The sequence below is a fragment of the Hydractinia symbiolongicarpus genome, chromosome 1 (genome assembly GCF_029227915.1).
Source record: "Hydractinia symbiolongicarpus strain clone_291-10 chromosome 1, HSymV2.1, whole genome shotgun sequence".
NCBI classification, from domain to species: Eukaryota; Metazoa; Cnidaria; class Hydrozoa; order Anthoathecata; family Hydractiniidae; genus Hydractinia; species Hydractinia symbiolongicarpus.
The window spans coordinates 4,272,410-4,286,749 of NC_079875.1; the positions used below are offsets into that span (position 1 = coordinate 4,272,410).

The 14,340-nt window shown below is 31.4% G+C and overlaps 1 protein-coding gene across 2 annotated transcripts; it reads right to left on the bottom strand.

Moving 5' to 3' along the window:
- Positions 1–440: 440 nt before the first annotated feature.
- LOC130631522 (large subunit GTPase 1 homolog) lies at positions 441–13,979 on the bottom strand. 2 transcript variants are annotated; one of them, XM_057444403.1, is made up of 16 exons: positions 13,740–13,975; positions 12,536–12,662; positions 12,339–12,459; positions 12,074–12,160; positions 11,491–11,577; positions 9,221–9,281; positions 5,725–5,807; positions 5,003–5,084; positions 3,861–4,181; positions 3,681–3,782; positions 3,370–3,513; positions 3,074–3,197; positions 2,737–2,816; positions 2,190–2,327; positions 1,954–1,992; positions 441–1,487 (listed from the first exon to the last, which is right to left on the bottom strand). In XM_057444403.1, exons 1-16 carry the CDS (start codon positions 13,848–13,850, stop codon positions 1,335–1,337), a joined length of 1,860 nt encoding a protein of 619 aa, XP_057300386.1. In that variant the 5' UTR covers positions 13,851–13,975; the 3' UTR covers positions 441–1,334. The 2 variants fall into 2 exon arrangements, with proteins under 2 accessions (XP_057300386.1, XP_057300387.1); XM_057444404.1 differs by having other exon boundaries at positions 1,377–1,487; positions 1,954–1,988; positions 13,740–13,979.
- Between the last annotated feature and the right edge of the window lie 361 nt (positions 13,980–14,340).

Sequence of the window (14,340 nt, forward strand, 5' to 3'; positions counted from 1 at the left end):
ATTATATTCATAGCCAACATGTCAGTTTACCACCTGCAGTCTCAGTTTCAATATTTTAATCCCTTAATTGATTTGTAAAAATACAATGTTTAGATCACAACAAAAAAATGTCATTTGAGACTTTTCTGTAGATGCCAACAATTTTTAGCATTCCAAAAATTTACAATGTACATCCCAGTTCAAAAAGATTGATCACTGAGCTGGTAATCTGATAAATAAAAATTTGAGTCTCTTACCATTTCCAAAGGAAAAAAAGAAACTGATTTTTGGAAACTTGATTGATCAATAAAACAAAGGTGGAAATCGTTTGAAAAAAAGCACAAAAAATGCAATAACTTTTTTGTTTTTACTTATTTTTAAGGTAAAATTTTTAAATAAAGGATCAGATGTTCCTTTAATTCATTTCTCTTTTATAATTTCCAAAAAAAAGAGGCAATGTATTATACACAGTCAGCATGTAATGTATTAGTTAGCATACATAAATGGTATCACAAGTAAGATTGAAAAACAAAACATACAGTATTGTCAAATGTAAAAATCTATTTTGATATTTATAATTGTATTATACTTTCATGTTTCTTCTTAAACAATAAACATGTTATGTTACTAAATAACGGACAAATTTTGACACCTTTACAACCTTGGTAGTAAAAAAAAATATTGCTCTGTACTTTGAAGGTTTTTCACACTGAAATTTCTATTTGTTGTGTTATAGGAAGAAAAAAACCCTGCCTATCAAGATTGCAGATGTAGAAAAGCAAGATTTTGGAAAGCAAGGAATTGAGTTTAGTGTGTAAATAGTTTCCTAAGTAAGCAGGTGGGATGCATTTATATTGAGCCAACATGATTTTTATTTAAATTGAATAATCGAGGCAAGGTGTCTCTATGTTCGTGAAGTTGATATCTACCAAAAAGTTTATCAACTTATCAACAATTCTATTTTCATAAAAAAGAAGCTCTTTAGTATGTAAAAATCGCTGACTATTCAAGTGACAAGTCTTTGTTGATGTAGTTTTTAATATGTTTTATTGTACTCAGAACTCCCTTTGAAATATTCATATTGGTAGCTATATAAAACTCCACAAAGTTCAACAACTGAACAAAGTCGTTGAACATTTGATATTTGTAAATAAATAGCATGCCGTATTTTCTGAATAAATGTTAAAAATAACAATTCCCTCGTTATTTTATTAGATATAAAGTAAAAAAAAGAGTCTTTTTAAATTTTAAAGAAATATGTTTGCTTCATGTTCGTTTTCGTTTCCTGTAGCACCACTTCTCAAAATGACGTCCAGGTTCACTTATTTACAGTGCTGATATATAATGAACTTGCATCAGTTGTTATTGTTGTAAATTCTTCTCAACTTTTCTCTTTTGTTTTTATTACCATGTCTCTTCCAAGGTTTTTGTATGACGTCATTTCCAATGATAAGTTGTGGTCCATGTTGGCTTCCCGTGGGAGCTTTAAAATGTGCTGCTGGTGGTTTCTACAAAAATTAAGATAAAATAAACAAACAAAGTTGAAAAGGTATTTTTCCATTACAGTTTTTTCTAACCCTTGAAGGCTTTTTCCTACAGTTATTCCTGCACACATAAACACCAGGAAAACCATTAAGTACAATCCAGGCAAAGACTCAAAGATGGCAGTGTCAAATATTAGAAGGGTACAAACACAGTGAGCTGTGGCAAGGCAATGTGTTAAAAATAAATAGAAATGTCTTTATTTAAACTATAATATTTAAACTCAAATGGTTTAAGATTTTTCTGCAAGGAATCAAAGATATTTGAGGTTTTCCAGGTCACCTTGTCTTATTAAGTACAGTTTTTGGGTCTCTGCTTAAGTTATTCAAAAGACTTTATCTCAAAATTTAAAAATTACATATTAATGTAAAAAAAAAATTTGTATACAAGAAATGTAGCAAATTCCATAATACTTAAAAATGAAAGATTTACCTCTGAAAAGAAATCTTTGTCAACTTCATTCATATCTACCTAAAAAAGGTTTAAAAATAGGTAACACTTTCAGGGCGAAATAAAACAAAACTTATGCTGTTCGCATCAGAGATTATCAGACACTGCAATGGAATCACTATCAACAACTTAGCTTATATATTCTTTAGAGCAGATACAGAGCAGATTTTTTAAGGAAACTCTATCGAAATACTAACAGAGGTCTTTACAAAACGTACCTCGTTATTTTTGTCTTTTCTTTTAGATTCTTTTTCCTCTCTCATTAACATTTTGTCGACAAATTTTTGACTTATTGTACATGGTTGATATTTGTCTTCAGATACATCTGGTGGAGGATGGCAATACAAAAGTTTTCCCTATAAAGATACAAAATAAAGAATGAAGGTGTATTCTTATTAGCAAGTTCAGCGAGGCAATTTTTGACAATATACATGGCAAGCTCCACCATGTTAGTTACTAAAGTTAGTTCCATCAACTTACGCTGGCAGTGGTGTAAAAATGTGCAAAAGGGCTGACTTTACATATTGGCATATAAATATGAAAAAATGGGAAGGAATAAAGATTTTTTGATACAACTTGTCACACATTTAAATAGCATGTGAATATTCTTCCAGCCTAACAAGTGATACAAAACTTATTTTCACATTCGCGTTTTTGTTCACCATGTACTGCTGTTTTTAATTGTACTCCACTACCAACAGGTCACATTACAAAACATTTGTCTATCTAAAAAACCACTACAATAATAGTAACTTCCACACATACCTTAATGAAATCTTTTAAAATATATCTGGAAGCTCTTGGACAGTCAGGTAAACCATTATTAGTCATGAAACCTCTCATTCCTAATGTTGTAAAAAATCGTTTTCAATTATGTAGCAGTGCTAGTTGTTAACATGGTTGGTTAACAAAGGAGAAAATTGCAACCCGATTTACCTTCAACAGCCCCCAAAATTTAGGAAAAATATATGCGCTGGAAATTACAATTACCACTCTCTTGATTTGGCCTCCCCCAAAAACTGTCTGCGTTCTATGACTGTGATTATAAAAACTAAAAATGCCTTTTTTAGTTTATCAATTTTAAAAAGGTAAAACCACCTACGTCCATAACTAGACAGCATTTCCTCAGCTGATGGTGGACGATTTGGATTCTCCCCTTCTTTTGGCTTTGGTATATTGATTCCATAAGTATTTTCAATAATCTTTTTTGGTATCATTTGTGCAAGCTAGTTTTACGTTAAGAACAGTAATATTTTCTGTTAGGACAAAAACAATATTTGTCCCAATCCAGGCTGTTTTTTACATTTCAGACATGTATAAAAGGTGTTATTTTATAAAGTTACAAATGACAACAACAGCAACAACAACAAAAACAGCAATATCGAAATAAAAAGATACTATTGTTGATGGTGCAATATAATCTTTTAGCTGATCAATTGGTAAAATTCCATTTAAAACCATCTCTGCTTTGGTAGAAACAAAGGTTGGGAACACTAAGCCGGGACAATCACATAAACAAAGGTTGTCATCGATGAATAATGTCTAAAATAATGAAAAGGACAAAAGTCCTTTTATTGCTATAAAATGCTGCAAAATTACGAAAATTAGTTCTCGTTTTTTTATCTAGTTAGTAGTAATATAACAAGTATATCCAAGTTTCCATTTAAAAAGTCATAGTAGGTCAGAGAACTTTGCATTTCTGCACGTACCTGAAAATGTTTAGTTTTCCCTGGAGTAGCCGAAACCGCTGTTTTCTTTTCCTGCATTAAAGCATTTATAGTTGAACTTTTTCCAACATTAGGATATCCCACCTAAATGGCCAAATAAAAAGGTATAAGTAACAAGAAACATATCAGATTATAGCAAAAAAATGAAAGTTAATTTTTTACCAAGCCAATAGTTAAATAACTCTTCTTATTTTTTGCATCAGTTTGTTCAAAGGATCTGAAAAAATCTAGAAGTCTTTTACGAGATAAAAGTTCTGTATTATTATTATCAGAAATGTTATCACTTTTTGGACATTCACAATCTTCTGTTGTTTCCACAACACTGTCTATGAAAGCTGTAGTATTTTCTTCTTCATGTTGTTTAACGTTCTTGTCGATTCTCGAGTCTTCCTCTTTTGATATTGCATCTTGATTAATCGATTGTGTTAATAGCAATGACTTTACTTCGTCAGAAAGCTCTCTATCTTGTATGTCAGTTGTTTCCTATTTTGAAAAATTATGTTAAACTATAGATTACAGTAGACTGATGTAACAGATCCCTATAATAATTTACAAAGTAACTGTTAGTGCAACAAACAAAGAAACCAAACGATTTAGGTTGCCAATGAGACATGGCGCAACACCTACCAAACACCCACCAACTTTTTCATGGATCAAGGTTCCTTTTAAAGGAATTATTTACAAGAAAATATTAAAAAAATTAAAATACTGTTTTATTTACATGAGGGCAAAATTTCTTGCAGTCATCTTTTATGCTGACCATATTTGATAACTGCACATGCGCATTGGCTTAACCTCATGTAAGGTTTTTAACACCTTCAGTGAAACTTCTTATCTGTCGAAAGGACTGAAGTGATTTTTGCTTGAGCACAGAATTAAAACAAAGCTTCATTTCAGGTGAGGTGAAATTCTCTTGTAATGCTCCCAAGGTATTAAACCTTTTCCATAAATTGTTTAAGAAAGTGACACAACAAAACATTAATTTCCAAAAATTATTTGAAAACTGAGTGTTTTTTAATTATATTTTAACGGTTTATGTACTTCGACTGAAATCTATAGATAACAAGCACTACTTTTTAAATTATCTTTGTTTTAAAAATTATTTATTGCCTAAAAGTGTAGTCATCACATGAAAAATTACCAAAAAAGAAACAGTAGATGTATACATTAATGAAACAAAGTATCACATCAAACTCTACCACCAAAGAACACAGAAAACATAAAATCTCTTTTCCCTTGTTATATGAAGCTGACAGTGAATTTAGATTACCTTAGAAAGTTGATATTTTTGAATAAAATTTTACCTCATCCACCATACCTTCTTCCAGTGCTGACCAAAATATAACTTTAGACCTCTGCGTATTAAAATAGTTTAACCAATAAGATCTAAATGTACAAGCTATTATCATTAACCTTGTTTAGTACAGACTTTCTAAGGCCTTCAAATATACGAGACAGACAGATAGCATAATTATTTTCTTGCTGAAGTCAGGATTTGTTTGCATAATGTCATCAGCAATTGCAAAATCATTAAAAACACCACTATCTATTTAAATCATCTGTGAGAACATTTTGTTTTGATTTATGAAAATGCTGCATAAAATATGTACAGGGTTTGTAAAACAAAAGTACTGAAAAAAATCTGTTTCTAACACCATGTCACTAGAATCCAAATAATAAAGGAGAACACATTAAACAGGTGGTAAAGTTTGGTTCCAATGTTTCAGTTAAACATAAACTTATACTCATTATCTCATTTATTCAATATTTTTAGGATTTTTCATTTTATTATTATTCATTTTACTATGATGTTTTTTTAACAATGCTTAAAAACTGCTGATAATTTAATATTTGCAGTTAGTTTTTTTAAAAAAAACTGCAAATTATGAAACATTTACTCCTTAAATTTTATATCTATTGAAAAGGCATTCCAGGATGCATTGAAATTTAAACTATTCTTGGTTATTTATTACTACCCCGTGCAGTACCAAGTACTTTTTTTCAGTTAGGATTTAAATGTAACTACCTTTGTGTTTCAGTAAGGTAGTCTGCTTTGTTGATCAAGATAATAAACTTCTTTGATGGATCTACTTCTTTTATGTAAGATTCCTAAATAAGAAAAAAGTGTAATATAAAGGCAAAGAAAAAAGCCTCAAATATAACACTTTAAAAAACAATCCTGAAAAAGAACACTGTAATGGAAAATTAAAATTTGAACATTCAAAAGTTTTTGGTTATCCATTGTGTGAAGATGGTTTCTTGTAAATTATACAAAGAATAAAAATAAAAAAAGGTTCAAAGGCATTTATTCCTTTATTTTGTGGTGCCACGCATGTTGTGGTCTTTGATCACACCTTCAAAAATACATATAACCATAAAGCTTACAGATATGGGATAACGTTTTTGTATCAAAAACTGATTTTTTTATTAGCCATTTAATATTACAGAAAAAACAACTTTCCAATGCTAAAATTATTAATTTATTTAAATTAATTTATTTTATGAACTGGAAAGTTGACTTATTTTAAATAGCTTTTTTTTCTGATTTTTCTTTTACAGTTATCACCCTCTTAAGTAAAAATTTTCAAAATAAAAAAAAAAAAAAACGTTTGATTATATGATTGTTTTTTTTTTAAAAAAAATTAGATGATCATATTTTTTTCAAGAAAAATATAAAATTTAAAAGGACAACCTTCTAAATTTTCACATGCTTGAAAGGTATGAAGATTTTTGAAGATATTTTAAAAAAATTTTTAAGATGCAGGCTTTTTCAGGAGGGACGTGTGATCGCACGCGCACGCCTTGGCACACACCTAAATAGTTTTAGGCGTGTGATTAATCGCACGAATGAAAAATAAATATTGAGTTTAGAAAATCAACCCATAAAATCCATTTTGCAGCGTGCGATGGCAGGCCTCGAAATAATTTTTAGAGTCTTGTCAGACATAATGTCCGACACATTTCCAATTCGGTCGGACATGCTTGTAGCTCGTTTCGAACTTTTGTCTGACAATACGTCCGATAGATTTCCGTCTTGGTCGGACACTTTCAAATCTCAGATTTATTGAATAGTCCTGGTCCTTTTAATCCAAGCGCAAGCCTATTCATAGCCAACCTGACCATCCTATCTAATTCACTGACTCCTGATTTAGTTAAAGAACTGCGTAGACATAAATTTCTTTTGCCCATCCCCTTCGTCGTTGGTAACCAGGTCTTACACAAGAAATCTAGCCATGCGTCTCTTAACTAATGCGGAGGTGAATGCTGACGGAGCACGGATAAAGCAAGTCTGCAAAACTGCACTTAAGCGGAATAGACATTTTATCATGGATTTAATTGTAAATAATTTCTTTATTTGACAAACAATTGAAAACCATAGCAGGTCCGAATTTAATTGAGTTTTTTCTTTATGCCGCAAGTGTTATTTTTATTCAAATAATTTTAAAAACAAAAGCGAAGCATATTTTTGCCTATTTGCTTGTAATTGGTAATCTTCCATTCCAGGCGATTACTAATAAGAATCAATTGGTGGTGGGGTTTACTTGTGTTGAACCAATCTTGCTGGTGAAATCATTGTGTTTATAATAGTGGTATATATTGTGTTGTGTGTAAATCAATTGAGTTTATTTGGTGTTGCGTTATTAGGAGAACTGTGAAGATAACCTACAGGTTAGTCATACACATATTGTGAGTTTAACAGTGATGACCTGAAAAATAAACAATAAATTTATGAAAATGACAGTATAGTCATGCAAACTATTATTTCGAACATGTTGAAAAGGAAGTTAAGATAGAGAGAGTCGCTGTACGTTGACGCTCGATCACCCTAACCCTAACGATTTAAAACGTCCCATACATTTCTACCGCAAAATGAATGCGCAGCAAAGAGTAACCCCGGAGCCTGTATCGCACGTGTAACATCCTTTCCATGTGCGTTTTACATAGCACGCCTTACTTGATTTGCACGTGCGATTCATCGCACACCTACTTAAATATTCCTGAAAAAGACTGAGATGCGTTCCTTACTTTTGTTTTTTTGTAAACCATCTATTACATTCTATATCTTATTTACAAAACTTTAAAAGCTCTGCAAGTGATAGGGCTATTGTGTTAAAGCCTACTTGGTTATTAAGCAATTTCTCTTATCGCCAAAAAGTGAACCACTCTCTAGATATTACATCCCAATGATAAAAGTTTAAGATAAAAATCTACAGCAATGACAAAATAATTAGGAAGTCGTTTACACATACAGCTATCACGATTCTAAAGAACATCAGGCTTGGAAAGGAATGGTTTAATGATTTAACCAGTAAGCCCCAACACTGGAGACTGTAAAAGCCTTTAAACATTTAAAACAAAAAAAAACACTTTTCTGTAGATCTCCCCTATTTGACCTCAAAAATTAAAAATCGAAATATGCAAAATAACTAGATAATTCAAATATAATCTGTCTCATTTAATCAACCTTCGTTTGGCATCTATTTCATTTTGTTTTTATATGCCATGTGCCATCATGGAATTTTCGTAATCATGATCACACTTACCACAAGTAATAAATGTGTGTAAGACGCTGTTAAAAAACAAAGGCTGCGCATTTTAATAAGCCAATTAAATCGCAAAAATGCCGTCACTAAAGAAAACTTAAAACATATAAAAGAAATTTTTAAGTTTGTATTATTATTATTAATTGTAAAGTCGCTTGTGCTCAAAAATAATTATGTGTGTCTGTGTGTCTTTTGAAGACTTGCTTTATCAGTGTTCTGTCGGCGTTCACCTCTGCATTAATTAAGAACCGCACAGCTAATTTCTTGTGTAAGACCTGGTTACCAACGAAGAAGGGGCCAGACAATAAAGATTTATGTCTACGTAGTTCTTTTAACTAAGGCAGGAGTCGGTGAATCAACTAGGATGGTCAGGTTGGCTATGGATAGGCTTACTCCTGGATTTAAAGGACCAGGACTATTCAATAAATCTGAGATCTAAGCAAATGTGAGTGTCTGACCAAGATGGAAATATACCGGAAGTTTTGTCCCATGAAAGTTGATTCATACACATTTTTTTCTAATTTTTCGCCTTTTGTTTTAGTGTAGCTAGCTAGCTAGCTAAATTGCTGTCATCTTGACTACAAATAAAATAGCCAAAGTCTTGCATCAATTGTGAGATAAAGAAATCCAGAGGTCCCACTTCTGTACAGTTTTTGAATAATAGAACAACAAGATTTTGCCATGTGATGACCCGCACACCAGAGATTTTACAAGCCTACATTGAATGACAACTGGTAATGAAGTAGTTTTGTAAAAGAATTTGTTTTTTGAATAAAGGATATCTCTATATCATTTAGAAGTTAAAAGTTTTAAATTATTTTTATACTAGTTTTGAGTGATGTATGAATAAATAAACTTGATTTACTTTTACTAAAACGTAATTTAAAAAATCCTGCTCGCAAGATATAGCGTATCCTTAAAACAATCAGGGATAATGTAACACCAGATTACAACCAACATAATAACATGTTTTCTTACTAGATCATCACATTTATACAGCAGTGGATTACGTGCATCAACAATTTGACAGATGACATCACTAAAAATAAATAAACAATACATTAAACATTTTCATAATAAAATTGCTTTATATCAGGAAGAAAATTACCAAAAACCCAAGATAAATTTCCTTCATTTTTTATGAACTACCTTAAGGCAGACCTGACTTAGGAGGGATCCAGAAGTACTTACAATTTCAGGCTGGTTGCAGCTATTACACAGTTACTTTTATCGTTTTACATTTATGGTGGTTAGCTGCTTGAAATTTTAGGGTAAAAGTTGAAGTATACATATGCTTTAAAATTTTAATAATTTTGTGAGTTTTAAAACTTTACTTAGTGTAGCCACAACTGTGAAAATAATGTGTGGGAATTTTTTTATAGCTCTTTTCTTGAAATAAACAAACAACATTACTTGGCGAGTACCTGCATCTGGGAGCCTGCAAAAGTTCTACTTTTCAAAAGTATGCTTCAGGCCTTGATATTAATCATGAGCAATTACTTGCAAGCATGAAGCGCTTGCATGAACGTTTGTTACAAACCAAAAAAAAATTTGATAAAAAAATTGACAATTTTCCCTCCAAATCTAGAATCCTCCAAACGCTAGAATACTTCTATTACTTTGTGCAACACGCAAAGCTACAGCAATTCACAGATCAACCACAGAGCAAGCTCTATGAGCAGTGAACCTAAACGATGCACCACTATTAAATGATTTAAATCATTATCTAGCATTAACTCATTACTTGGGTTATAGTAAAGCGTTCTTCTTTCATTTGTTGTTTCCAATACCATTAAACTCAGTTTACTCTGCTTGGGACTTCAAAAATTAAATTTAAATCATATTTTTTCAAAAGAAAAAAATTAACAAAAATTCACAAAAATCACCTTTCAATCAACCTTGTAACATTAAAAGATAAGAATAACAGAACATAAAACAGCATAACAGTGTTACAACAAACATATAGAAACATTTCTTTCTGTAACAAACTATAATAAAAACACATATGCAAAATCTATTTAATAAAAATGTTTTTTGATTGGGTGTCCCTACTCTCCAATGGAGGATTCGAATTATCGTATGTAGGGAAAGGATGTTGTGTGGGCAAAGGGATGACCTAAGAAACAAGGGCTTCATCAGACGCACAGGCCTTGTTTCTTATACCGCTTTCTGCTCAGGTAGTGAAATTGATCCATGATAGAATCACAATGGAGTAGAGTTTAACAACAACCATATATTCTAGAATTTGGCTGCAAACACAGTGGCAGTTGAGGTATACAGCTGTGAGTTTTATGCATGGTTATGAAACTTATGAAAAAACCTTTTATAAACATAAATGATTATCTAGATCTATGTTTCAACAGTCAAAGGTAGACTTAAAAGTAACATGCCCTGCTATGGTTTAATGCTTTAGTGAAAGTTGGGCGAGTGGAATTACTAGTGTACATTTGACTGTGTAAGTGGCCCATCACTTGGCTCATGGCTAAACTTCCATTAGCTGTACTGGAAAAAACCACTCCACTATCTTGAAGGTCCGAAATACTTTTGGACCTAATTAAATATGGATGTTTTTAAGTCCTGAGTTCGCTCTATGGTCAAATTTGACAAGTTTGCAGTGAGTGTCACTTAGATAGAAAAGGCGTTCTTAATTGCATCTGCTTGTGATACTTTTAATTCTGCATTTTTCTCAATATATTATGTCCAGGGTTGTAACTAGCTAGCTATAAACCTTTACAAAGCTAAAGAAACAAAAAATTTTGGATGACCATAACCACAAGCCATTTCCATATAACTAATGCTCAGAATCCAGGGTCAAGTTTTTTCGTGTGTGGTGTGAGTCTTCAAGCCGAATTATTTCTTTTGGCAATTTAGAAAGTACCACTTGGCCTCTACATACTCCGTTGATTTTAACTTAAATATGCAGTCCAAAAATGTGCCCACTGCAATTATAAAAAAGAGATTATTGCAGTTGTTTAAATACGAATGGTCATTGATATATTCTTGCTGTAGCCAAATGTTATGTTTAAATAGTGACTCATTTTAGTGCCAATTTCAATACACAAAATACATTAAATTATTACTACATTGATTGAAATTAATTTAGCCAGACATTTCAAAAATGAAAATTTATTAATATTGATCTAGATTGCCAAAAAATCTGTCTGCTTGTTTATGTATTAAAAATAATCTAGAGAAAATAATGTTAATAATCTTTAAACTTGTTTGAACAACAAAAGTTCATTTCTTACCTTCTTTCAATAACCCTCCATAATTGCCGCCACACATCTAAATTCTTTTCATATGGCGTTAGCAATAATTGCTTTTCTTCTTGTAATCTGATGAAAACAAAAAAAGAAGGGCATCAAATTATTGAAGAGAAATTATTAATATACTTTTGATCCAGTCTATTAAAAAAATTAAGATTTATAGAGTTTTGCTTAATAGGCTTATAAAAGACTTGTGATAATCAAACCAAAATTGAAATGCACACCATTTAACATGCCTAGAGACATGGTTAGACATGGTATGGTTGTTGATTAACAGTGGACAAAAAGTGTAATACAACCATATTACAGGCTTAAACATTGCTGAAATTCATTGAAAAGCAAAATCAGCATGCCATGTTTTTAAATATTTGCAAATAATACAGCACCTCTGCTAAACACAGCACCCCCTCGGTTTGCATCTCTTTTTTAAAAAGGGTGCTTATTTAATAAAATAGTGCTCTGAGGGGCAATCATTAGAGGACTATTCCACAAATTCAAAATTAAATATTATGCTTAACTATAATTACTGTTGTCTGCTACTGAGAAATCATCAAAAAGTACCTACAATGCTAAGGTTCTTCTCCAGGTCAAAAATGCTTCTCTCTCAAGTAGGGCTAATTCTTCTGAAGATGTATTTACATCCCACTTTGGCCTAAACAGAATTGCAACAACTTACATATTATTAATTACAATAAACAAATAATAATTATTTATTTAAGACATTTCTTGAAAAAGAGAACTAATTACTTTTGTCAATAGTGAAATAATGAAAAACTTTTCAACATGGTTATCTAAGGGATTAAAGAGTCCTTTTAAACACAAACACTAACCGTCGTGGTATCGTAACAAAGCTTCTATTTTCTTCTTGAAGTTTCTTCACTGATTCTTTCTCTGCATCACCAAGCACACCAGTGACACTACCTGTTCCAACTATCTTCACATTAAGTTTTTCTAATAAACAACAAAATAATACATGTAAGATATTTTATTATGCTACAAAATTTTTATCCAACAATATATCTCAAACCTGCAGTAAATTCGACACCAGCCAATTCCGCAGTCTCTAAAAACTCATCCAGTGTATTTTGCTCTGTTATTGACTGTAAATTTAATCTATTCCAATCGTATCCATCTTGAACTTCACTAGTATGCAGCTTAATAAATTAAGAAAAGAAAACAATGTTATTATCCGAATGTGATTCAGAAAATTGTTTTGGACTTCTACAGCTCAATATTTCTAATACAGATTGGCATTTTGCTGGCACAAATATTGACACGTTAACAAAAAATCTAAAATCTTGGTGCACATCCTTTCAAGTGCCTTATAGAATGGTTAGGTGCATAAAATTCTTGTGCACATAAAAACGCACATCACATGCACACAGCTGTACACCATTTGTGCACCTTGATATTAATTATATCGATTTTTATTTGTAACAAAGCGAAGGAGGAATATATGGATTCTATTCTTAAGCACCACTTTTTGTTTATGGTAAATTGATCAAGGAAATATTCCCCCAGGGACATAAATTGTTTTAGAAATTTTTTTTTTGTGGCATAAATTATTGCAACATAAATTTTTGCAGTTCGCAATTAATGTGACAAAAATATAAATAAATAGTAATCCATACGATTAAATTGCAATGTTGACTGTAGATTATTTTTAATGGAATAAGAAACTCTTTTCTATTGAAACAATTCCAAACCAAACCAAAAAAAGCAGATAAGAAACATTTTAATGAGTAAAAAACATTAGAAAATGTCAAAAGAAATTGCAAAAATCACAATAATGTTGCAAAATTCATTTTTTTAATCTTCAATTCGCAATAGTTTACTATATAGTTTAAATATCTTGGTTAAGTTATTTTTTACCTTCTATTTTGAAAATGTGAAATATACACTTGATGAAAATTTATATCTGACAGTATCTTGAATAAATAAAAATCTGATTTGACCATTAAACTTTGTAAGGCGCACTATTATTTTAATAATAACATGGAATTGACAGCATTGATTTTACATGCACGGTTTTTGCATGTTAACAAAGTTTAGGTGCACACTTTTGAATGTTTTTAAATAAATTAATAAATCTGTTGGTTGTGCTAAAAATAGGAAAGTTTTTGTTTAACAAACAAGACCTTCTATGCAACAGTTACAAACACAGAAATAAGGCAGAATTGGTATTTTATTACATAGAAGTGTTACAAAGTATAAAGAAAGATAACACATACCCAGGAGTCTTTACCAGCCCTTTGCACACTTCTTTTTGCTTGGTTTTTTCCCTTGATTAAGCTTCTACCCAAATCTGGATGCTTCGTGTTTGACTTCTTATTTTTTCCCATATTTTAACTAAAATAGTGCTACAACGTACAGAGCAGGTAAAACAAAAACTTGACAGCATAAAATAGGTAATTATTCCAGAATATTATATTTTAAGACTAGCTGTTTTATACCAAACATAATCTCAACCTCAAACAAATTAATGCTTCAGCTTATTTCATCATCATCATCATCATTCTCGGCTTAACGTCCGTTTTCCATGCTAGCATGGGTTGGACGGGGTATATTAATGACCCTCTTCCAATCTGATCTAGACTGTGTTAGATCTAAACTCAACTTCCTCTCTATCAAGTCTGTCCTTATAACCTCCTGCCAAGTCTTTCTCGGTCTGCCTCTGGGCTTTGCCCCAGGAACTATCAAGTCTCTACACTTTCTTACCCAATTATTCTCCTCCATTCTTTCCAAGTGCCCCAGCCAATTCAATCTTCTTATCTGGATAACATCTTTAATTCTACAGAGACTTAGCCTGCTTCTTAGCTCATCTGAACTCTT